This window comes from Pongo pygmaeus, chromosome 10 (genome assembly GCF_028885625.2).
Source record: "Pongo pygmaeus isolate AG05252 chromosome 10, NHGRI_mPonPyg2-v2.0_pri, whole genome shotgun sequence".
NCBI classification, from domain to species: domain Eukaryota; kingdom Metazoa; phylum Chordata; class Mammalia; order Primates; family Hominidae; genus Pongo; species Pongo pygmaeus.
The window spans coordinates 47,369,978-47,396,083 of NC_072383.2; the positions used below are offsets into that span (position 1 = coordinate 47,369,978).

A 26,106-nucleotide genomic window follows, 5' to 3' on the forward strand; every position below is an offset into this window, starting at 1 on the left:
ATTTCTGCCTCCAAAGAGAGAAGAAGTAAAAACTAAAAGGCAGAAATGAAATCCACAGGCAGACAGCCCGGCACCACACCCTGGGCCTCATAGGTAAAGATGGACCCCTGACCTAATTGGTTATGTTACCTATAGATTACAGACATTTTATAGAAAAGCACTGTGAAAATCCCTGTCCTGTTCTGATCTAATTACCGGTGCATGCTTGCTCAATCAGTCACTACACTCTCAAGCGGATCCCCTTAGAGTTGTGAGGCCTTAAAAGGGACAGGAATTGCTCACTTAGGGAGCTCAGCTCTTGAGACAGGAGTCTTGCAGATGCTCCCGGCCGAATAAACCACTTCCTTCTTTAACTCGGTGTCAGAGGGGTTTTGTCTGGGGCTTGTCCTGCTACACTATAGCAAAAATTAGGTTGTATTATAGAAAATTAACTCTTTTTTTTTTTTTGAGACGGGGTCTTGCTCTGTCTCCCAGGCTGGAGTGCAGTGGCACCATCTCGGCTCACTGCAACCTTCACTTCCAGGGTTCAAGCAATTCTCCTACCTCAGCCTCCTGAGTAGTTGGGATTACAGGCACGCACCACCATGCCCGGCTAATTTTTTAAATTTTTAATAGAGACGGGGTTTTACCATGTTGGCCAGGCTGGTCTCAAACTCCTGGCCTCAAGTGATCTGCCCACCTCAGCCTCCCAAAGTGCTGCGATTACAGGCGTAAGCCATCACGCCCGGCCGAAAATTAACTTCTATTAATTGCATACCTGGGTTTGCGTACTGAGAATCATACCCTGGATATTTGTATTCTTTACTGAAAAGAACTGTTCTATCTTTCCAGAAAGTGGTTTCCTAAATTCTGGCTTTCCTCCTGGAATCCTGCTATTTCCTTCTCGCATACTCTAGAGAAATCGAAGTGCTTTCAAAGGTGCTCTGAAGCTTAACGCTCCACTAGTTTCACAGTAAATCGCCCCCTGTGAGGGCGCTTTTTTTTTTTTTTTAAATGTGTTTTCTGAATCGCCTTTCCCCTTTAACACTGCATGAGAAGACTAAACCCAGAATCCCGAGTCTGCAGCGCTACCCCTTCACAAGCCGTGGGGCTGTCCCGGGCGGGGCCTGCCCATTTTCACTTTCTCCACTAGAGGCAGCAGCGCACCGTGACCCTGGCTTACTACGGTAAGAAGGCGGAGACCTTTTGCTTCGACGGCGGTTGGTGGCCAGAGTCTTGATGGACAAGCTCAGGCCTCTGAGCTAAGCAGCCGCTGTTTATGCACGTACAGCCAATGGAAAGGCAGAAGTGCGGCCAACGGCCAATGAGGGCTGGTCTTAAGCGGACCACAGGGCGGGGTTTCCCTCGAGAGGCGGACGCCGGGTAAAGGATCGGGAGCGGAAGTGGGCGAGTCAGAGCACATCCGGTGTTAGAAGAGCTGGTAGGCCTTGGAGAGGCGGGTTAGGAAGGTACGTCTGAAGCTAGTACTGGGCGAACTGGGAGTGAGAAATGGAAAGGGAGTTAACAGTTACTGTCTGAGCAAGAGTGGCAGTAGCTTCCTTCAGCGGACAGATGGCACCCTGCAGGAACGAGGCCCTGCTCGGAGACCAGACTCGAGAAAACTGGGTGGGGAGGGAAGCTAGAGAACTAGTGCTGCGCATGCGCAACAGTGCTGAAGCGGGGGTGGGGCGGAGGCGAGTCTGCGGGGTTTTGGGGGGCGTGGGGGGCGTCGAGGCCTCTATTCTGCCCCAGAGCGCTGGCGAAGGCCTCTTCTCAGCCCGCCTTTTCCTTTCTCCCGCTCCTTCTCCTCCACTAAGTGTAGACGCAGGGCCCCTTGGCCTAGCTTCGATCGTTCGAATTCAGAGCACGTCCTTCCGAGGTGAAGGAACGCGAAACTCCACCCATCCGATTGCTGTTCGGCTACGGGCGGGTCCTCTGGTCGGGCTGACCCTGGGTGAGCGGCCCGGAGCCAAGACTCGAGGTAGGGCTTGGCGGGCGGGTGATGTCACACTCCTCTGTGACACGCGAGGCTCCTCAGTTACTTCTTAGCCAATGGCAGAGGCGGAAAGTGAGAGGAGTCTGGGGCTGGGGCTGCCTTCCAGGCCCACGGGGCGGCCCCGCTGTGTTCGGATTGGTTACCTTTGGGCAGGTGAGGTGGCTTTGCTTTGCTTGGTCTTGAGCTTTTGTGGGCGTCTTTCTAAGTCTGCTCAGCAAGGGCGTCGTTGGGCAGTTTTTATCTTGGGCCTACTTGCTGGACCTGTGGTAACAAGTAGGCTTTGGTATCTTTGTATATTTACTGAGTGTAGAACTACCCGGTGCCAGCCCGGGCTGCTTGGGGTCATCAGCCTTTCATTGACCACCCCCACAACAAAAATCACTGTGAACTTGAGACTGTGTTCTAGCAACTTGTGAATGTGTAACCCAGTAGAAGGGCTGACTGTACTTGAAACAGACAAGGATTTTAAGGTCAAAGGTAAATGGCAAATGGACTTTTCTAGTTACTTACTGATATTTATTCAGTTTATCTTTTGTATGTGTGTATCTTTTGTATATTTATTCAGTTTATCTTTATGTTGAATTAAGAATTTAATTCTGGAAACATATCGGAATTGCATAAACACATTTCTTATGACCTGCGTATACACACTTTTTTCTGTAATTATTGTATTTGCACTCTTTGGTGTTTTCTTATTCTTTTTGTCTAATATTTTTTGTTCTGGCCTAAAGATTATGTTGACATTTAGATTCTCTGCCACTTTCCTCCAGTAGGGACAGAATAGTTGAACACTTGAGAAATACAATCTGTGCTTTTGATCCAGAGTTTCCTTCTTCTGTTATTTATCTGGTTGTGGAAACATGGTTTAGTACCTTTTTTTTTTTTTTTTTTTGAGGCAGAGTCTCTCTGTCGCCCAGGCTAGAGTGCAGTGGCACAATCATGGCTCACTTGAACCTTGACCTCTCCTGGCTTAGGTGATCCTCCCACCCCAGCCTCCTGAGTAGCTAGGACCACAGGTGGACGTCACCAACTCCAGCTAATTTTTGTATTTTTTGTGGAGATGGGGTTTCACCCATGTTGCCCAGGCTGACCAACTCCTGAACTCAAGCGATTTATTTATTTATTATTGTTATTATTATTATTATGTTTTTTTGAGACAGTCTCACTCCCTTACCCAAGCTGGAGTGCAGTGGTGCAATCTCGGCTCACTGCAACCTCTGCCTCCCTGGTTCATGCAATTCTCATGCCTCAGCTTCCTAAGCAGCTGAGATGACAGGCGCGCACCAGCATGCCCAGCTAATTTTTGTATTTTTAGTAGAGACGGGCTTTTGCCATGTTGTCTAGCCTGGTCTCGAACTCCTGACCTCAAGCGATTCGCCCGCCTTGACCTCCCAAAATGCTAGGATTACAGGTGTAATCCTTTCCTAAAGAATAAGAGTCATCTCTCCTGAAGAATAAGAAAAGGTAAAATTAATCCAGATACTTAGCATTTTCAAGTTATTTTCCCTGATGATAGATATAGTTCATGCTCTTTATACAAATGCTGAAAGTGCAGAAAAATGTCATAGGAATCAATGTATGTTTTGGGAGTTTTGTTTTGTTTTGTTTTAAAGATTTGTTTTCGCCTATGGCTGAAACTTTTGAAAGCTTATATAAATGAAAGCTTATTTTTTTACTGTAGGATGGAATAGTAAAAAGAGCACTAGACTATAGTGGTCAGAAGACCCCAAATCTGGTTCTGGCTCTGCTGTTTAACTTTCTAATGTTGGTCAAATCAATACTAATGTTTGTTTTAGTACTTTACGTTGATTTCACACAGATTTTCTTATTGGCATTCAGTAGAGCAGATATTGATCATCATCGTTATCTTACAGATGAGGAAGCTGAGATAACCTTAGGTAAAATGATTTTTCCTGGGTTATATGGTAGAAAGTGGCAGCACTTGTGACACCAAATCCTGTCCTCTTGCCGCTATTACATTGCCCTTTTGAACTTAAAAAAGATGTATATTTAAAGTGGGCCTAATCTTTCCTTTTCCTCGTGGGTTGATGTGTGAGGATTAAAGGTGATGTATATATAAAAGCACCTTAAAAGTTCTAAATTTTATATAAATGTAGTCAGGAGTATTAGTATAGCAGGTACTACTGCTGGCCTGACGAGTTTCATTTTATTTCGTAAACTGCCCGAGGTTATTAATTTTCTCTAGGGAACCAATGAATATTCTGATGCTCTAACTTCTAATTCTTTTTCCTTTACTACTTTGATCTGGTTGTAGAATCTGGTAGAAATGTCTTCTACCACTCTGTTTTGTTCCCCCAGAGTTTCTAACCAAACTGCATGCAGCCCTTCGTAGTTTTTATACACATTTTGTTTTCCAAAGATGGTGTTCAAGACCAAGGAGAGAAAGGCTGTCTCCTTGACTTAAAGGTTACCTGAGTGACCCCTTGAGGTAGGTTCCACTCTGAGCCAGCTGGGGAATGTTGATTTGAGGTTACAGCACTCTTGATCTGATAGTAGAGTCTAAATTTGCTCTAGAGACTTTGTAGTGCTTAAATCTTGGGGATAGCTGAGCCGAACCAGATGCAAGCTCTGCCCTCAGGGTGAGAAGTTCCTGCACAATTAACTAGAATCCAAAACACTTGAAAAAGGAGCTTCACGAGTGAGGGTGAAGTGGGTGTGCTGTTTGTCCTAATCTATGTGTGCTCCCCATTTGGGCTAAATATGGTGTTATTAGGGAGGGATTACTGGTTTATACTGGAAGAAGATTGTGCATTTAGGATTTTGGGGCCTTCTTAGGATTCAGTATCTGTCAAACAGTTGTTATAGAGAGGGAGATGCAATAGTGTCAAAGTTTGGTACAAAAAATAATTTACTGAAGGCAGTAGGCATTTCATCTCCAGTTACTGGTTTGGTTTTGAGGCAGCCCCCTAGAGAGATGGATTCAGTATTAGCTAATCCAGGGATTTGGGTCCAAGTTAAGGGAGAGGATGGGACATCTAGGGTGTCCACCTGGGAAGATCAAAGCTCGGTCCTAGTTGAATGAAACAGTTCCTTGGATGGTTCCGAAACTGAACTGACCTACCTCCTGGGAGTGGCAGGGAAAGCATCAAGCTTTTGCGCATTTACTTCATCAAATCCTTTACCATATCAGATGATCACTTAGTGGCTATTAGGCTGTCTCAAAATGCCCATGGCCCTGTGGGACAAGAGAGATAGTATAAATGTGCTAGAGGAAAGGTATGCCATTTAAACAAAAGTACAGATAGGCCCCAATTTATGATGATTGGACTTAATGATTTTTTACTTTATAATAATGCAAAAGTGCTACCTGTTTGTTAGAAACTGTACTTCAGGCCGGGCATGGTGGCTCATGCCTGTAATCCTAGCACTTTGGGAGGCTGAGGTGGGCAGATCACTTGAGGTCAGGAGTTCGAGACCAGCCTGGCCAACATGGCAAAACCCTGTCTCTACTTAAAATACAAAAATTAGCTGGGCATGGTGGCACACGCCTGTAATCCCAGCTACTCAGGAGGCTGAGGCGTGATAATCACTTGAACCCGGGAGGCAGAGGTTGCAGTGAGCTGAGATCGTGCCACTGCACTCCAGCCTGGGCAACAGAGCGAGACTCTGTCTCAAAACAAAACAAAACAAAACAAAAAAAACCCCTGCACATTTAGAATTTCCATCTTTTCCCAGACTAGGGATATCTGGTATGATACTTTCACATGAGATATTCGACACTTTATTATAAAATAGGCTTTGTGTTGGATAGTTTTGCCCAACTTCAGACTAATGTAAGCATTCTGGGCACATTTAAGGTAAGGTAGGCTAGGCTTAAGCTATAATGTTTGGTAGGTTATGTGTAGTAGGTACATAAATTATGATATTTTCAGTTTACAATGGGATTATTGGGATGTAACTTCATTGTAAATCGAGCATCTGTACTTTTAACCAGTAATGAGATTTTTCAAGTGCCTTTATGTTTCAGTTTATAATTTTCTTTTCTCTCTCTTTTTTTTTTTTTTTTTGAGACAGAGTCTCGCTCTGTCACCCATGCTGAAGTGCAGTAGTGCGATCTCGGCTCACTGCAACCTCCGCCTCCTGGGTTCAAGCCATTCTCCTGCCTCAGCCTCCCAAGTAGCTGGGATTACAGGCGCCTACCACCACGCCTGGCTAATTTTTTGTATTTTTAGTAGAGATGGGGTTTCACTGTGTTGGCTAAGCTGGTCTTGAACTCCTGACCTCAGGTGATCCGCCTGCCTCAGCCTCCCAAAGTGCTGGGATTACAGGCTAAAACTAGACTTCTAAAAGAGAATAATCTACTGAAGACATTGTAGTAATGAGTACACTAGTAATAACAATGTTAGTACACCAGTAATAACAACGGTTACCATGTATTGAACGCATCCTGTGTACAAAGAGCTATTTTAAGAACTTTATTTGTATTATCTCACCTAGTCTTCAACCTTACGAAGTAAGGAATGTTATGTATTAGTACTTTACACATGGTAGGCGAAACTGAAGTACAGTGAGGTTAAGTGCCAGAAGCTGGCTGCATGTCCCACTGCTAAGGAAATAACTAGGATTCAGAAGTAGCAGGCACTCTTAATCACTATGCAGGGGACATGGTTATACAGTGTATGAACATTACTCAGTAGTAAAAACTAATGAATGGAAAGCTTTCCTGGCCAAAAACACAGAAGAAGAAAAAAAACTACTGAAAAATTACTAACAGTTCTTCCCTCTCTTTTTTTTTGTTGTTGTTTTTTTGACACGGAGTCTGGATGTGTCACCCAGGCTGGAGTGCAGTAGCGCGATCTCGGCTCACTGCAAACTCTGCCTTCTGGGTTCAAACGATTTTCCTTCCCTAGCCTCCCGAGTAGCTGGGATTACAGGTGCCCACCACCACACCTGGCTGATTTTTGTATTTTTTTTTTTACTAGAGACTGGGTTTCACCATGTTGGCCAGGTTGGTCTCGATCTCCTGACCTCAGGTGATCCACCCACTTAGGCATCTGAAAGTGCTGGGATTACAGGCATGAGCCACCGTGCCCAGCCCTTTACCCTCTTTTAAACTATATGGGATTTTTCTTATAAGTATCAATTTAGTCTCTTCTAGATATGTGGGAACAAGGTTCGGGGTGATTGAATTAATACAACAGGAAGAAAGAACCATGTAATTGACAAACTAATTTTTTTGTTTTAATTTTGTAAAATGGTTTTGCTGTGTTGCCCAGGCTGGGTGCAGTGACACATTTTTGCTCTGTTACCCAGGCTGGAGTGAAGCAACATGATGATGGGTCACTGCAGCCTGAAATTCCTGGGCTCAAGCAATTCTCCTTCCTCAGCCTCCCAAGTAGTTGGGACAACAGGCACACACCACCACACCAAGCTAATTTTTAAATTTTTTGCAGAGACGAGGTCTTGCTGTGTTGCCCAGGCTGGTCTGGAACTCCTGGGCTCAAGCGACCCTCCCACCTTGGCTTCCCAAAGTGCTGGGCTCACAGGTGTGAGACATTGTGCATGGCCTAATTTTCCTTTTTTGTTTTTTGGAAGTAAACGTAACCTTGAGATTTTATTGTCTTCGTAATAAAACATAAAACTGATATTTAATTAAATGTGTGAACAGTGTTTCTTTGACTTGCTGTTTTAATGTTGCTGTACACACTGAGGCAAAGTCTGTCCTGGTTCTAGCATTGCATGGAATGCATACTAAATCCACGATAGTTTTGTTTTGCATAGCTTTTGGCTACTTCAGCATGTTTCATATTCGCTGTAGCTCCTAGGTGTGTGGGAATAGGATTGAAGAGAATGGTTGTTTTTTTTTTTTTTTTTTTTTTAATTTTTTTCAGACGTAGTCTTGCACTGTCGCCCATGGTAGAGTGCAATGGTGTGATCTCAGTTCACTGCAACCTCCGCTTCCCTGGCTCAAGCGATTCTCCTGCCTCAGCCTCCCGAGTAGCTGGGACTATAGGTGCCCGCCACCACACCCAGCTAATTTTTGTATTTTTAGTAGAGACAGGGTTTTACCATGTTGGCCAGGCTGGTCTCGAACTCCTGACCTCATGATCTGCCTGCCTTTGCCTCCCAAAGTGCTGGGATTACAGGCGTGAGCCACCACACCCGGCCTGTTTTTTTTTGTGGTTTTTTTTGTTTTTTTTTTTTAATTTAAGGCTGGACCCTTGATGATAGTCTTTCATTTTAGGACAAGGGTAAGGGAGATACCTAGAACAAAACAAGGTATTTAACATGACCTAGATGTCCACTGCTAAGAATACCTGTCTCCTCCTACCAGCCCCTGCTGTCCCTGTCTTCCCAAGCAAAAGCAGACCACAGGAATATCTAACTCAAACAATTGTGTTTACTTGAGTTTTTTCTTGGGAGAGCTGTGTATTAAGCTCTTAGCTCTTTGTTTTTGCATGGCTCTGGCAGAGGAGGCTGATCAGGGATACCGCAGAATGATGACACTTCAGCAAAACTTTAGCACGTATGTGCATGACATGTTGGCAGCTGCTGACAGGTTTTCCTCTCCTGGGATGAAGGCCTAACAGGAGGCTCTGAGTGAAATTAGAGGAATTTGGTTATGATTAACACCTGAACATTTACTTCTCAGTTACAAATGCAGTATAGGCAAATTTTCCACACCTCCAGGAGGCACTATCCACATAGTATTCTATGTAAATAACCCCTCCTCTTTATTTTAGAGTTGAATTAGTAAGTAATAGGCTTAGAGGTGTGAAAGGACTGCTGTATTAAATTTTTTAGCAGCTTGTAATGTACTTTTTTTCTTTATTGTGGTAAAATATAACATTTTAATATTTTTTTTAAAACAAAAATTTTCATTTAACCGTGGGCTCCTCTGGAATGTTAGCAAGTTACTTGGTTAATGATATTGAATATACTTCTTCAAGCTCTTAAGAGCTGATTGCTCCTAGAATGGAAAATACTTGATGTGAGAGCTGCTATTTTTGAGTTAAGTGCAACTTAATCTTGTTTGGCTGCGTTTGCATGTTGGCCATTGAAATGTAGGTGTCTTTTCTGAGCTTTGCTAGTTGAAGCTAAGATTGAAACTTGGTAAGTTTATTTTATCTGGCAAAACTTGTCAGAACAGTTTGATCTCATTACTTATCTGTATATTCTTGTCTATTTGGAACAGATCTAGAGCAAACTATCATATTTCTTTGATTCTAAGACCTATGTATTCCCTCTCACATTTTAACATTTCTGAAATTGTCATCTGTACATTGTGTCATATACATTAAATGTATACAGATGCTCCTCAAGACGGGGCTGCATCTGGAAAAACCCCATCGTAAGTTGAAAATACCGTAAGTCGAAAATGTAAGTTCTTTTCTTTTTGTAAGTCATTTTTGTTTTTTGTTGTTTTTTTTTTTGAAACGGAGTGTCGCTGTGTTGCCCAGGCTGGAGTACAGTAGTGTGATCTCGGCTTACTGCAACCTCCGCCTCCCGGATTCAAGTGATTCTCCTGCCTCAGCCTCCCAAGTAGCTGGGACTACAGGGGCGTGCCTCCATGTCCAGATAATTTTTGGATTTTTAGTAGAGACAGGGTTTCGCCGTGTTGGCCAGACTGGTCTGGAACTCCTGGTCTCGAACTCCTGATGTCAAAGTGATCCACCTGCCTCGGCCTCCCAAAGTACTGGGATTACAGGCGTGAGCCGCTGTGCCTAACCTGTAAGTCATTTTTGACTCAACGATATTTTTAATTTACAATGGGTGTATTCAGATGTAACCCATCGCAAATCAAGGAGTGTACCGAATGGGTACGATTTTCTCCCAGTGGTAGATCAACCCTGGTAAGTCAGGGACCATCTGTGCTTTACCAGGTTTCTTTTTTTTCTCTGTAAAGTTAATAAAATTGCTGTGCCCTTTTGCATCTATAATATTTGGTAGTTACATGTTTTGTTTAAATTTTGAAATACTGATATTGAAAAACGGAAGTTTTAGTTATTTTTTAGTGATTTCAAACCACAAGCTTCTATTAAATCAAAGTGAAATTGCCATTTGACATCTCATCCCCCTGTCCCAGCCCACACAGCCTTTGATGGTTTTGGTTTTTCCATCAACAGTTGTTAAGAGAGAACCAGAAAGAGGCAGTCAGTACCCCCTGGGAAATGTCAGAGAGGTATCTGAGAAAGAGGAGTTTCTGCCATTCACCCCTCGAACAGATTCTGCCGAGCAGGGTCTGGTTACGTGAGCGTTGCCTCTTTCTTAGAATCCCCTGGGCGTTTGAGGATCCACCCCCCTCCATCCCTTACCTTTCTTTAATTCTTGTAATTGGAAGCAAGAGATTCTTTAGCGTTGCTATTGTGAATACTGAGAAACTTGGCTCTGAAGGTTGCTTCAGTATTGTTGTAAGTGCTGTCTAGGGATGTCATTAGGGGTGTTAATGGGAAACCTTAAACAAAGACACCTTCCAGGTGCTGAATTCTGCCATGCCGTAAGTGTGCTCTCTAGAGGACATATTCATATTCATCTTGGTTATGGAAGGCTGTGGTTGGCCTTGTAACAACCCGCAATAATTGCACCATCTAGATCAAGAGGGCCCAGATCCCTGTAACTCAGAGGAGAGAGCAACAACCTTAGTAGGTTCTGCAGCTTCTCACTGTATCTGTCCTTAAGAACAGAATTAACAAAAGTTCTGAGGTGAGTCGTGATGTTGATGAGAGAAGGAAAGGAGAAACCAGAGAATGCAAGCCAGCCATTGTGATTGTTTCATTTGTGGGAGAGAGCCTCAGGAAGCAAATGATGTTTATATCTTTCCACTGGCCCAGGATTCCTTAGGAAATTTGTTTGGGGACTGTAATTTTTATTACCTAGATGAATTGTTCTGAGTGTTGCACTGGGTGCTGATTAGAGTGCTTCATTCAGTAGGTGGCCTTTCACACAACTTTGTGTTTGAATCCCTTCCTCCCTGCCCCTCCTTTTCTGGTAGATTTAAAATGGATGGGCATTATGGCCCTGATAAGAGTTTGGAGGATTTATATTTAGAAAAGATGAAAGTTCTTGACTCGATCTTTAGTACTGTAGATTGAACACGTTTACTTAGGATTGCATGTGAAATAGGGGAGGGAGCAAAACTTAAGAACTTGACTTTATGGTATTGATATAGATATAGTTGAATTTAAAAATGCCCTTTTTGACATTGGGACAGTTGGCAAAAATCTGAATAAGGTCTGCAGATTAGAAATAGTATTGCATTAGTATTAATAGCCTGATTTTGATCATTGCTTTCAGGATATACACACTGAAGTATTTAGGAGCACTGTGTCTGTGTGGTTAGGGAAAAAATATTTTTGCATCTCTCTACATATTGCTATATAGAAAGAAGATGAAGCAAATGTGAAATATTAGCATTTAGGAAATCTGGGTGAAGGTTGTACAGGAATTCTTTGTACTGTTCCAACCTTTCTGTAGGAAAGGTTCTGAAACTGTCAAAAAATACCCCCAAAAAAAATCCTCCTTTCTGCATAAATTCCTTTATTATGGAGGTAGGAACCTTTCTTTTTTTAAAATTGTGAATCCTTTTCAGTTCAGTTCTTAAATGTATTAGGTAAGAAAATTTGATATGCATATATTTAAAATGCAAGTCTTAATGCCAGACCCAGCTTTATAGTTTTTGTTTTGTTAAGACTAGTCAAAGTTTTGTTTTTTACCTTTGAGGTGCTGCTAGTGAGTTTTTTTTTTTTTTTTGGGACGAACTCTTGCCCTGTTACCCAGGCTGCAGTGCAGTGGCGTGTCTTGGCTCACTGCAGCCTCTGCCTCCCGGGTTCAAGCAATTCTTCTGTCTTAGCCTCCCGAGTAGCTGGGATTACAGGTGTGTGCCAACACACCCGGCTAATTTTTGTATTTTTAGTAGAGACAGGGTTTCACTGTGTTGGCCAGGCTGGTCTCGAACTCCTGACCTCAGGTGATCCGTCCACCTCGGCCTCTCAGAAGTGCTGGGATTATAGGCCTCAGTGAGCCACTGTGCCTAGCAGAGGGAATTCTTTAGCATCTTGAAACAATGACATAAAATTGCTTTATGTGCCAATGTCTAGGTTCCTTTAACTAGATTGTTAATTGAGAATTTCTCTTACAAACTTACTGCCTTTTAAAGGGGCAAATTACCTTCTGAAAGAATAGAAATCAAATGACAGTAACAAAATAGTTTGAGGGAGAAGAAGATGCATTCAATTCCTCTGTCCTCTTTAAAATGGTTGACTATGATTGCAAATATATTGTAGGACACATAAAAATAAAAATGGTTGTGTTAGGGCTGTAGAATTTTAGGCAAGTTTTCATCTTTCTGAACTTATATGTTGCTTTTTTTTTTTTTTTTTAATAAGCTGTTTGTGTGATTCTGTATGACTTAATGACTCTAACGTTTCTTTATTCTGCAGAGTGGAGACTGTTGCACACACTCTGGAACCATGAACATATTTGATCGAAAGATCAACTTTGATGCGCTTTTAAAATTCTCTCATATGTAAGTGTTTTGACCTTGACTGGTTTTGTACTGCATTTCTTTTCATATCTCTTTTTCCCTTTTCTGCATTTATAACTTTTGTGTGTATAAGCTAACAAATTAACTTGGCCAGAATCCAGAGGACCTGATGAAAATGTCCAGATTCTACAGGTTGCTGTGTGGTTATTGGAAAGGCATTTATTCTAGTTTGGGTACTGATTATTCATAATTTTGGGCATTTGGTCTTCCTCAGCATTTAAGATTCTGTTAACCTATTTTCAAAATATTCTTTTTTATTGTAATATGCTTTCCTAAAAGTATTTCAAACTATTTGTAACAGAACTTTTACATATTCCCAGGAAGGGAAAGAGAGAAATGATTCTTCTTAACTTAAATATGAGGTTGGTCTGGGAGTGATTGCTCTTATTCACATTCTTTTCTTAGAACCCCGTCAACGCAGCAGCACCTGAAGAAGGTCTATGCAAGTTTTGCCCTTTGTATGTTTGTGGCGGCTGCAGGGGCCTATGTCCATGTGGTCACTCATTTCATTCAGGTAAGAACGATTTTCTCTCCTGGTTGCTGTGGTACAAATTACATTAGGAAAAAACCAACTCAGCAAGGTGGTCCAAGGGACCCTGTTCCTCTCTTTAATCTTTATCAGTAGTTTAGGATTTAAACTCAGCCATTAAATCAGGACATGTAAAGCCATTTTAATTTTCTGGCAGCTGTGTCCCCTCTAGATACCGAAAACAGAATGCCTTAACCTTGGCACTGAATGGTGTGCTGCTGACGTACAAGACCCCCACCCACTGAGTAGACACATGGTGTGCATGCTGGAATTCTTTGGCACAGAAGCCTTTTTATCTTTTCCTCCATTCTTCCTTTACAAAACTCTGATTGTGTGATTAACTATCAAGAGAGGCAGGATTGAGATCTTTTTAAGGAATTGACCTGCTTTTTTTTCTGATAACTGTTGTCTGCATGGTTGGGTAAAAACCTTCAACAATTTGTTTTCCTGTATTGAGAGAGAATTTGGGTTTGGTCAGCACGAGTAGAAGGTACAGTTTGAGGAATAACCAGAAAGTTTGAAGACTCCCTAACATAGTCTTGTCCTTTGTAGAGTATTCCTTTTAGCATAAATGTAGAGGTGGGCCTCTGTTGGCATTTGCCACTGTTGAGGACTATCCTTATGTTCAGGTATCTCTTGGCAGGGATTGTGTGAAAAATTACTTTAGACACTCAAAGGATAGGCCTTTGATCGCTTGAGTTTTAGGCAAGGTTAGCCCTTAAATAATTTAGTAAAATACAGTCAATCCTTGTTATTCACAGACTCTATATTTGTGAATTCACCTACTCATTAAAATTTGTAACCCCAAAATCAATACTCATGGTTTTTTTTGAGACAGAGTCTCGCTCTGTTACTCATGGCGCTTTTTGCAGACAGGCACAGGGTGGTGAAAAAGTTGAGTCATGCTGCTGTGCAGTGTTTTCAGCTGAGGTTGAACAAGACAGTGCTCTGCCTTCTTGTTTCAGTTCTCATATTGTAAACAAATGTTCTTTTCATGGTCATTTAGTGCCACTTTCTTTGCATTTTTGTGCTTTTAATTGGTGATTTTGCTGGTTTTTTTGAGTGGAGGTCTTGTGGTGTTGTCCTGACTGGTCTCAAACTCCTGGGCTCAATTGATCCTCGCACCTCAGCCTCCCAAGTAGCTGGGAATACAAGCGCATGCCACCATGCTTGGCTTAATTTTGCTGTTCAGAATGCAAACAGCATAGTGCTGAAGTGCTGTCTAGTATTCCTGAGTGCAGAAAGACTGTAATGTGCCTTATGAAGAAAATGTGTGTATTAGATAAGCTTCATTCCGGCATGAGTTGTATTGCTGTTGTGACTGTGAGTTCAATGTTAAGGAATCAAAAATAATGTCAAATGAGGTGTCCTTAAACAGAAACACACATAAAAACAAGGTATCTGTTGATCATTTGATGAAAATGTTGTGACTTTAGGCTTGCAGGAACCTACCTACCTTTTATTTCCCTCAGGAACAAGGGTTTACTAATTCATTGTCCACTGTGATTTTATAACATAAACACTGAATAATGAGAATCAATTTCTTCCTTTAAAGGAAGGAAGGAACTTCAGTGTCTATGTCCATCCTTAATGATTTCTCTTTTTTCTAATGCCCATAGTTTTTCCCACTTGGCGTTTTTAAAAAAAGAAACACTTTTTTCTTACTACAAAGCTAATATGTGTTCATTTTAGAAAATTCAGAAAACAGACTAGCAATGAGGAGGAAGTATTTTAAAAACTTCCATAATCCCATCATCCAGAAATAACTACTGTTAACATTTTAGTACTTTGCAGTCTTCTGTATATGTATGTGTCTTGGTGTTTTGGTTTTTGGGGGTTTTGTTTGTTTGTTGGTTTTTGTTGTTTTGAGACGGAGTTTCACTCTTGTTGCGCAGGCTGAAGTGCAATGGCGCGATCTTGGCTCACCGCAACCTTTGCCTCCCTGGATTCAAGCAATTCTCTTGCCTCAGCCTCCTGAGTAGCTGGGATTACAGGCATGTGCCACCATACCTGGCTAATTTTGTATTTTTAGTAGAGACGGGGTTTCTCCATGTTGGTCAGGCTGGTCTCGAACTCCTGATCTCAGGTGATTCGCTCACCTCGGCCTCCCAAAGTGCTGGGATTACAGGTGTGAGCCACCATGTTTTTTTTTTTAAGTGATCAAAAAGGGATCATTTCTATTTGTTCTACAGATGGAATGTACTTTTAAGCACTTGTCACGTTTCATTCATCCTTTCTATTTTTTGGGCAAGACTCACTCATAGTTTGACTTGGGTAGTTGTACAGTAGTTGAGGGACTACGCAAGCCAGAAGAGCCTCCAGCATCCACCATGGTCCTGACTCTGTGCTTCAAGGCTTCTGGGTTCTCTCAGCCCCATCCCTGAGAAAACACTACTTTTTCTCCTGCCTCCAGGTTATAAGCAAATGTTAGGAAGTTCAGACGAGTATTTGAACCCAATAAAGGTCTCTTGCAAAATAAATTTGAAACTTTCAAGTGTTTAATGATTGATTGATTCTGACTCTGACAGGCTGGCCTGCTGTCTGCCTTGGGCTCCCTGATATTGATGATTTGGCTGATGGCAACACCTCATAGCCATGAAACTGAACAGAAAAGACTGGGACTTCTTGCTGGATTTGCTTTCCTTACAGGTATGTTAAGGGATTTGTCTGATTTTGAGGGGTGAGCTATATTTTCAGTATCTCTTAGTCCCCCCGCCTCCCCCGTTTTTTTGTTTTTTTTTTTTTTTTTGAGATGGAGTCTCGCTCTGTTGCCCAGGCTGGAGTGCAGTGGCTCGATCTTGACTCACTGCAAGCTCCGCCTCCCAGGTTCACACCATTCTCTTGCCTCAGCCTCCCGTGTAGCTGGGACCACAGGCGCCTGCCGCCACACCTGGCTAATTTTTTGCATTTTTAGTAGAGACGGGGTTTCATCGTGTTAGCCAGGATGGTCTCGATCTCCTGACCTCATGATCCACCCACCTCGGCCTCCTAAAGTGCTAGGATTACAGTCGTGAGCCACCGTGCCTGGCCCTTTTTTTTTTCTTTTTTTTGAGACAGCGTCTCCCTCTGTCACCCAGGCTAGAGAATGCAGTGGCGTGATATCGGCTCACTGCAACCTCTGCCTCCCGGGTTCAAGCGATTCTCCTGCCTCAGCCTCCCAAATAGCTGGGATTACAGGCATGTGCCACCATGCCCGGCTAATTTTTGTATTTTTAGTAGAGATGGGGTTTCACCATGTTGGCCAGGATGGTTTTGATCTCCTGACCTCGTGATCTGCTCGCCTCAGCCTCCCAAAATGCTGGGATTATAGGCGTGAGCCACCACACCCAGCGGTTTTTTTTTGTTTGTTTTGAGACTGAGTTTCACTCTTGTTGCCCAGGCTGGAGTGCAGTGGCACGATCTTGGCTCACTGCAGCCTCCACCTCCTGGGTTCAAGCAATTCTCCTGCCTCAGCCTCCCCAATAGCTGGGATTATGGGCACCCACCACCACGCCGGCTAATCTTTTGTATTTTTAGTAGAGATGGGGTTTCACTATGTTGGCCAGGCTGGTCTCGAACTCCTGACCTTGTGATCCGCCCACCTCGGCCTCCCAAAGTGCTAGGATTACAGGCATGAGTCACTGCCCCTGGCCCTAATTTTGTATTTTAGTAGAGACAGGGTTTCACCACGTTGGTCAGACTGATCTCGAACTCCTGACCTCAGGTAATCTACCTGCCTCAGCCTCCCAAAGTGTTGGGATTACAGGCCTGAGCCACTGTGCCTGGCCTTCCTGACCTGCTTTCTAATTTCATATAGGTTCATTTTGTTTCCCCGTCCGTTAGGGGAAACTCTTTGTGAGTAGCCACTGTGACTCTGCTTTTGTGTCCAAAAATAGCCATTGTGTACTTGAATGAATGAGGTTCAAGAGCTTAGGTAGCATAACCTATTAATAGTAGACATAGAACTTTTAATAAACTAGACCTCAGAATCTGACTTAGTTGCACCCACACTGGCAATTATCATAGGAGCTTCTGTTCTGAGTCTTACAGACAGTGCATTAAAGCTATACATTGAGATCTGTTGTGCAGGACACTTTGCTGATTCTCAAAAAAAGAAGGGCACAGCTCTTCTAGAATTGTCATAAAGGAAACAAGACTCAAGCTATGTAATAAAAACGTTTGCAAAACAACATTTGAATTAGAACAGCTTGTTCTGAGTGACAGTCTAATATATGTAAGAGAAATTTTAGAAAGGAAGAGATTTAGGGCTTAAGATTTTTGCATCCGGGCAAGCTAGTTTTTGAAGGCATTAAGGGGTGGAATTATCAGAAGGAAAGAGGAAAGTAATTAGAATGAAAGAAATGTTAGAGCTGGAACAGGTTGCCCCTCCCGTTGGCAAGTGTCCACCTGCAGAACCAGTCTTGCCTTTCTTTGCCACAAAGGGGAGTCAGTCCTATATGACTATAAGGTTGCTGGCCACGAGGCACTGTTTTGCTCTTTATCCTTTTTTTCTAATTCCTGATCTGGCCTATATTACCATCTCACATCACTCTAGCTCTGAAATGTTTGGCATGCCTACTTTATTTTCTTCTAATTTCTGTACCCTCCCTGAGGTCATCCATGATTTTCAGCTAAGAGGACAATTTTGCAGCTATTTCTATTAAAAAAAAAAAAAAAAACGCAGTCAAGTATACATTTTATTGAAAACAGTTATAGCGGAGGGGAGAGAGATTTAATTCTTTAGTCCACATTTGTTAAGAGCATGAATATACCTATATTTTGGGATCAGCTTTTGGATGAGGATCCTATTCAAGAATTGATGGTAATACCGTGTTCTGGGTTTTTTGTTTTCTAGGAGTTGGCCTGGGCCCTGCCCTGGAGTTTTGTATTACCGTCAACCCCAGGTAACTCTTTTGGTAGTGTCTTATGTGATTTTATCTTTATGAATATGCCTTCTAAATGATAGACCGTATATCTGAAGCCCTTAATCTAATGGTCTTTTTTTCTAATAGCATCCTTCCCACTGCTTTCATGGGCACAGCAATGATCTTCACCTGCTTCACCCTCAGTGCACTCTATGCCAGGCGCCGTAGCTACCTCTTTCTGGGAGGTAAGTGTGAACTGGGAAACAGGGAATGGGGGCTCCTCTTTAGCCAGAGTTCTCACTAGTACTCCTTCCTTACCCCTGACTCCTTTGCGACTGTTGAGTTGAGATTAACCTTCATTCTGGGGGAAGTTAAGGAATGGCTTTAATGGGATTGCTTTACTTTGCTTTGGCTTCTCTCAAGACAGCTTTTTGCTGTGTCTTACAGGTATCTTGATGTCAGCCCTGAGCCTGTTGCTTTTGTCTTCCCTGGGGAATGTTTTCTTTGGATCCATTTGGCTTTTCCAGGTAAGACTTAGCCTAGAACTTTCCAGCAGCCATTTGCCTCACACTTCTTTCTTTCTTTCTTTCTTTTTTTTTTGCATTTCTTTCTGTACTACTTTGGGCAGTGCTCTCTAAGCCTTCCCGTTATCCTTCATAGGATGGAGCTTTCTGCCACAAGTGAAAACAGGCTGCACAAGGTTGGGCATTGCTAAGAGAAAATGGTTTGTTCAGACACCATTTGTGTAAGGCCAGTCTGGCAGTGACTGATTGTTAAAATGATTGAAACTCTTCCAGTGACCAATGCAGTATTGTGCCTAGGGAAGTAATGTGGTCTTCACCCTAGGCTGCAGTTATCGTGAATGGTAATGTTCGTAGGGTTCACATTTGATGTACTTTCAAGTGGCTATGAGCCAGAAAGTATGGCTGTTTTTTTTTTTTTCTCTACAACTTCTGCTATATAGTAACTTCATCTCATACATTTGTTAGGCAAACCTGTATGTGGGACTGGTGGTCATGTGTGGCTTTGTCCTTTTTGATACTCAACTCATTATTGAAAAGGCCGAACATGGAGATCAAGATTATATCTGGTGAGTGTGGGAACTAGTCTTTAACAAGCATGAAGGTTGAGGCATACCGTTCCACAGCTGAACTTAGGTTGGCATTGGCTGAACATAGGTGGCCAAGCTTTGGGAGTGTATGTGGTAGGAAACCCATGGTTTTGGAACTGTGTACCATTATCTTCCTCAATTCCTGAAAGACTTCAGATTTTTAAAAAATCTGGGCTAATAAGCTGGGCGTGGTGGCTCACACCTATAATCCGAGCACTTTGGGAGGCTGAGGCCACTGGATCGCTTGAGCTCAGAAGTTTGAGACCAGCCTGGGCAACATGGTGAAATCCCGTCTCTACTAAAAATATAAAAAAATTAGCTGGGCATGGTGGCACATGTATATAATCCCAGCTACTCAGGAAGCTAAGGCATAAGAATCATTTGAACTTAGGAGGTGGAGGTTGAAGTGAGCCAAGATTGCGCCACTGCACTCCAGCCTGGCAACAGAGCAAGACCCTGTCTCAAAAAAAAAAAGTGTGGGGGCCGAGCACAGTGGCTCATGCCTGTAATCCCAGCACTTTGGGAGGTCAAGGCAGGCGGATCACGAGGTCAGGAGATCAAGACCATCCTGGCTAACACAGTGAAACCCCATCTCTACTAAAAATACAAAAAATTAGTTGTGGTGGCGGGCGCCTGTAGTCCCAGCTATTCGGGAGGCTGAGGCAGGAGAATGGCGTGAACCTGGGAGGCGGAGCTTGCAGTGAGCGGAGATAGCACCACTGCACTCCAGCCTGGACGACAGAGCGAGACTCCTTCTCAAAAAAAAAAAAAAAAGTGTTGGGGGGTGGCTATATATTTACATATCCATAGTGGCTACTTCCAGGCAGAAGTGAGGGAAAGAGATCTTTCTCCTTTTTGTTTTTATACTTCTGTATTCTTTAAACAATGAGTAGAAGATACACTCTTTTTTTAGAGACAGGGTCTCGCTCTGTTGCCTAGGCAGTAGTGTGGTGCCATGAATATAGCTCGCTGCAGCCTGAATTTCCTGTGCTCAAGCAGTCCTCCTGCCTCAGCCTCTTGAGTAGCTGGGACAACAGGCACATGCAACCATGCCAGGCTAATTTATTTTTTGTAGAGATGGGGTCTACCATATGCCCAGATTGGTCTCAAGCAATCCTCTTGCCTTGGTCTCCGAAAGTGTTGGGATTACAGGCTTAAGCCACCATGCCCAGCCAGGTTTTTGTTTTTGTTTTTTTTTTTTTTTTTTTTTGAGACAGTCTTGCTCTGTCACCCATGCTGGAGTGCAGTGGCAACATCTCAACATCTCAGCTCACTGCAACCTCTGCCTCCTGGGTTCAAGCGATTCTTGTGCCTCAGCCTCCCTAGTAGCTGGGATTACAGGCGCTCTCCACCACGTCCAGCTAAGTTTTGTAATTTTAGTAGAACGAGATTTTGCCACGTTGCCCCGTGAGGACATGGTGTTGAACTCTTGGCCTCAAGCAATCTGCCTTCCTCAGCCTCCCAAAGTGGTGGGATTACAGACATGGGCCACCATGCCCAGCTCACTTTTTTTTTTGAGACGGAGTTTCGCTCTTGTTGCCCAGGCTGGAGTGCAATGGTGCGATCTTGGCTCACCGCAACCTCCATCTCCCGGGTTCAGGTGATTCTCCTGCCTTAACCTCCTGAGTAGCTGGGATTACAGGCATGCACCACCATGCCCGGCTAATTTTGTATTTTTAGTAGAGATGGGGTTTCTCCATGTTGGTCAGGCTGGTCTCAAACTCCTGACTCAGGTGATCCACCCACCTCTGCCTTCCAAAGTGCTGGGATTACAGGTGTAAGCCACTGCACCCGGCACTTTTTTTTAAATGTAGTGATTCTCTCAGTCTCATAACTAATTAGTGGTAGTTAAGGGTTCAGACTTGGACCTCTGCAGAGTTCAAAGCACTTGAGACAGGGCTTGCTCTGTCACCCAAGCTACAGTAGGAGAGTGGCACTGTCATGGCTCACCGCAGACTGAACCTCCCTGGGCTCAGGCGTTCCTCCCACCTCAGCCTCCTCAGTAGCTGGGAATGCCACCATGCCCTGCTAATTTTTGTAGAGACGGGATTTTGCTATGTTACCCAGGTTGGTCTCAAACTCCTGGGCTCAAGCAGTCCACCTGCCTCAGCCTCCCAAAATGTTGGGATTACAGGCATGAGCCACTGTGCCCGACCCAGTCTCTTTTCTCTATGCTGCATGACTTCTATGAGTCTAAAGGATCTCAGACACTGGAGTTTCACTTCCTTGGGGGTAAAGTGTGGGAGAAGCTGGCTCGTGGGGGTGGGGGTGGGGTTTATATTCTGCATCTTTGTGGGCTTGTGGATAAAAGAAACTCTGAAGTACAGATCCTAATCTGGTTCTTGCCTTTCAGGCACTGCATTGATCTCTTCTTAGATTTCATTACTCTCTTCAGAAAACTCATGATGATCCTGGCCATGAATGAAAAGGTTAGTTAGCCTACAACCCAAAGATGAGAGAATAATGGCTCCTGAGCTTGGCATGTGTGTATACTTCAGATTTGAAAACTTGCCCACACAACTGTGTTAGGTCCAGGGTAACTGTAAGGCAGGCCACTGAGTAAGAGGTAAAGCAGAAGTCTTCAGTTGTTAGAGAAAAAGCAGCAAGTGAAAAAAAAATTTTTTAACTAATCCCTGAGCTTAGTATGAAAGGGAAAAAAGCTTCAGTGGCAGTAAACACAACCTACTATATGAATAATTTAAAGGCTCTATAGTTGTGACTCAGAGAAAGGTATTGTGGAGGACGTTGCAAATTTCAGAAGTAGACTAATTTTATCCATTTGTTAGTCTTCATTTTTTTTTCCAAGGAAGCATATTCTATATAGGGCTAATGAGTATCCAGCATAGTTGAGTCTAGTAGTGGGGGAAACAAATGAAACGAGCTTTTCTTTACAGACCTTATGGAGCTGAGAGAGAGCATAGTGGTAGCAGGAGCAGCTGACCAGATAGGATTGCTGGCTCTGTCTGGGCTATGCCATGGTTGGACTGAGCACTAGGCAGATGTACAAGTTTCAGAACAAGCAACTCAATTTTCATTCCTTAATACATTGGGCTTCCATCCAAGATTGAATGAAGAATTCTGCTGGACAGAGTTATTTCTGAATGTCAGTTTATGCCAAAGAGTCATGCTCACTTTGCAGGGTGGAGCACTTCTCGCGCCTAAAGGATGGTTGGTGGTCTTAGTTTCACGCTTTGAGGATAGAGTGCCATCTGCAGCCTTCACTGTTGGGATCTGAGCTGTAGTGGCTGTGAATAGCCTAGAGTGGTCAGGCAGCCCACCTAGGCACTCCTGGGGTGGGGGTGGGGACAGCTGCTTAACCTTTATTCTCCGTCGGTCTGTCGGCAACTTTGGGAACCACCAGTAGGACATGGTTAAGATTCAGTTCTTGCTGAGCTAAGGAAGCATTTTTCATTTCTTTTTCATTGTCTGGCTCACTTCTAGTCCCTAACTAAATGCTCACTCAAGAGTTTTAGCTTGAATGTCAAATGTCAAAAATTAATTGGGTGATTTTTCTGCATTTCTAGGATAAGAAGAAAGAGAAGAAATGAAGTGACCATCCAGCCTTTCCCAATTTGATTTCTCCTTCCACCCCTCATTTCCTTTTTGCACACATTACAGGTGGTGTGTTCTGTGATAATGAAAAGCATCAGAAAAGCTTTTGTACTTTGTGGTTTCCTCTATTTTGAATTTTTTGATCAAAAAACTGATTAGCAGAATATAGTTTGGAGTTTGGCTTCATCTTCCTGGGGGTCCCCTCACTCCCTTTTTTGTCAACCCCATCCGTAGCCTTTTCCTCTACTCAGGCAGTCGACCCGCCACGATGAGGAATGGGACCAGCAGAGGGCGCCAGCTTCAGGAGTCTGCTTTCCCACCAGGCTTCACCCAGTGGACCTGAACTGTTTGGTAGAGCCACCCGGCCCTTCCTTCCTCATCGTTGTTTGGTATGCGCACAGTTCCTGTGGGACTGGGCCATGAGTTTTCCATTGGAAAGAAGTTCAGTGGTCCCATTGTTAACTCAGCCTCATATCTGAACTGTCAGGCCCTACAAAGAAAATGGAGAGCCTCTTCTGGTCGATGCTTTGCTTCCTCTGAGCTGCCCACGCTGGTTTGGCAAACACACCTTTCTGCTTTGCCTTCACAAAAGTAACGTGTTCCCTTTCCCACCCCTTGCCTGACCCTCAGGGAGTCAGCCTGCTTCCATCCATGGTGGGAAGACTTCAGCACAAAGGAAAGGCTAATTCTTGTCAGGCATTTTTGAAAAGGCTGATTATGTGTATCAAGGTACAGCATCGTAGGGTTCCCCTAAACTTGCCCTGTTTTTGTTTTTTTAGTTATCCCCTTACTGAGTGGCCTCTACTAGGTGGCTGTGATTAAATGTCCTGAGCAAGGATAGGGAAGGGGAATGGTTGAGCCTCTGGAGCTCATTGTAACCAATCCTGCCAGACCTGTTTAGGGCAGTGGGGAGCAAACCTAGATAAGTACCTGTTTGGGGCAGCAGGGTGCAAAATCTCCTTTAACAACCAAGCAGTTCCTCATTCACATCAACAGAACGGGGCTGTGATAACTTAGGAGGCAGCAATCCTAATAGTCCTTCAGTGCATTTTAGTCTGTCCCTAACTGGACACCAGTAGGTAGTGTTAAGCCAGAGATTCAGGGCAGTAGATAAATGTTCATTTTACTGATCCACTTTAGTTTTTGGTCTATTACCTGTTTTCCAGAAATTTGTGGCCTAAAAGGCGGGAGTTAGGCGATCAAACCAGTGAGAGCCCTAATCCCTGCAGTTTTGTGGCTTCAAGTGTGGGTGGACAGTCCTAATGGGGATCTCCAGCTCCTTCCCTGTGGGCTGCCACAGACAGCTGCCCCCAGAAGGGTCAATGTTGGGAGTGGTGGTGGCTCTGAGCTGCTCTATAGAGCTTCAGTGTGAGGATCGAGCCATTGAAAGCTCATTACCAGTAGGACATAATTTTTGGCTCTCCCTATTCACAACCAGTGCACAGTTTGACACACTGGCCTCAGGTTCACAGTGCACCATGTCACTGTGCTATCCCATGAAATCATTTGTTTCCAAGTTGTGTTTATTCCTGGAGTGACGTGCCACCCGGAATGGCTTTCACTGAGGTTGCTGATTTAGCTGCTGCCTCCAGCCTCTGGCTTGAGAACTTACTAAAGGGACTTCCTTCCTGTTAAACCCCTGTTAACTCTCCATAAATTTGATGATTCTCTGCCAGGCCTAAGATTTTGAGTTCCATTTCTTGAAGCCAAACTCCACCTTCTGTGCTTTTTTGCTTGGGATGATGGAGTTTTTCTTTAGAAACAGTGCCAAGAAGGACAAGATATTAAAAAAAAAAAAAAAAACCCCAAAAAACCTACTTTTAAAGAAAATGCCTAACAGATTTTTAATATAGTTATCTCTACCACTTTCTTTTCTAGTTCCTTGATTTTCAGCTCAGGCTGCGTTCTAACTCATACTGTGAAGACAAAGGTGTTTTTGATTCAGAAATATATGAAATCTACATAGTCTTAATTTGTAAAAAATAAAGAAAATTCCGTAACCTTTCCTGGTGTTTGTGTTAAATTCAAGGGTACAGCTGGTCATGGAGCTTGTGATACTGCCAGGGTTTGCTAGTGGGGGCTGGGAGTGGGACACGATTGAGTTTGTGTCTTAAGTATGAATAGAGACAAAGACCCCCCACTTAGACCTCCCACTGTGTAGCCCCAACATGCCACAAATGTTGAGAATTTTCTCTGTCAAATACGTAAGCCAGTTTTTTTTCCAGTCCTCTCCACCCCCTGCCACTTTTGCTATATGTTGTTTGTGGTGGTATGTGCAGTTGGTTCAGATGTGCAGCCAAGCTTTGGAGTTTGAGGAGGCATAGTGGAAAAAAGGCAAATGATACCCACTCATTCTGCAAGTATTTTTATTCACCCACTGCTGCCAGGCTGTATACTAAGTGCATTAGTTAATAAAGATGTAAAAGTTGGCCAGGCATGGTGGCTTACGCCTGTAATCCCAGCACTTTGGGAGGCCAAGGTGGGCAGATCTCTTGAGGTCAGGAGTTCAAGACCAGTCTGGCCAACATGGTGAAACCCCATCTCTACTAAATACACCAAAAAAAAAAAAAAAAAAAAAAAAAATTAGGCATAGTGGCAGGCACTTGTAATCCCAGCTACTTGGGAGGCTGAGGCAGGAGAATTATTTGAACCTGAGAGGTGAAGATTGCAGTGAGCTGAGATGCACCACTTCATTCCAGCCTGGGTGACAGAGACTTAGTCTTAAAAAAGTCAGCCAGGCGCGGTGGCTCACGCATGTAATCCCAGTACTTTGGGAGGTCGAGCCAGGCGGATCACCTGAGGTCAGGAGTTTTGAGACCAGCATGGCCAATATGGTGAAACCCCGTCTCAACTAAAAATAACAAAAAATAGCCTGGCATGGTGGCGGGCCCCTGCAGTGCCAGCTACTCGGGAGGCTGAGGCAGGAGTATCGCTTGTACCCGGGAGGCAGAGGTTGCAGTGAGCTGAGATCGCACCACTGCACTACAGCCTAGGCGACAGAGACTCCCATCTCAAAAAAATAAAAGTCCTTGTCATAGTTTAGATATGAGATTATCAATCAGAACTTGCATTACAATCAGGTTGCTCAATTCTGTGTTTGTGTTTTTGTTTTGATTTTTGGAGACAGGGTCATGGTCTTGCCCTGTCACCAAGGCTGTAGTGCAGTGATGCGATCATGGCTCACAGCAACCTCAGTCTCCTGAGCTCAAGTGATCCACCTCAGCCCGGGACCACAGGTGCATGCCACTGCACCCAGCTAATTTAATTTTTGTAGAGATGGGGTCTCACCATGTTGCTCAGATTATGTCGAACTCCTGTTCCTCAAATGATCCACCTTAGCCTCCCAAAGTGCTGGGATTACAGGCTTGAGCCACCATGCCAAGCCTAGTAGCTCAATTTTACCATGCTTGTTCTTTGCTTGTCATATTCATTGTAGACCCAGGCCTTCCTGTTAGAATTTGACCATTATTCTGACTGGTTCATCTAGGTTACTCCCAGTTGACCTGTTCGGACTCCGCATGTGCCCGTGCCAACTAAGGATAGCCATTTTCCTTAAGCTTGGGAAATATTCCTTAAGCATTTTTTCTCTCT

At 43.6% G+C, this 26,106-nt stretch overlaps 1 protein-coding gene across 5 annotated transcripts; it reads left to right on the forward strand.

Moving 5' to 3' along the window:
• Positions 1-1,187: 1,187 nt before the first annotated feature.
• On the forward strand, positions 1,188-24,519 carry TMBIM6 (transmembrane BAX inhibitor motif containing 6). Of its 5 annotated transcripts, none has more exons than XM_054445535.1 (11): positions 1,188-1,448; positions 1,802-2,128; positions 12,376-12,461; positions 12,885-12,993; positions 15,537-15,657; positions 17,843-17,891; positions 18,000-18,097; positions 18,300-18,379; positions 18,842-18,942; positions 21,317-21,392; positions 22,488-24,519. In XM_054445535.1, exons 2-11 carry the CDS (start codon positions 1,982-1,984, stop codon positions 22,509-22,511), a joined length of 891 nt encoding a protein of 296 aa, XP_054301510.1. In that variant the 5' UTR covers positions 1,188-1,448; positions 1,802-1,981; the 3' UTR covers positions 22,512-24,519. The 5 variants fall into 5 exon arrangements, with proteins under 5 accessions (XP_054301510.1, XP_054301513.1, XP_054301512.1 ...); XM_054445538.1 differs by having other exon boundaries at positions 1,802-1,960; XM_063646923.1 differs by lacking the exons at positions 1,188-1,448; positions 1,802-2,128 and adding exons at positions 2,291-2,452; positions 4,356-4,424.
• Positions 24,520-26,106: the final 1,587 nt, after the last annotated feature.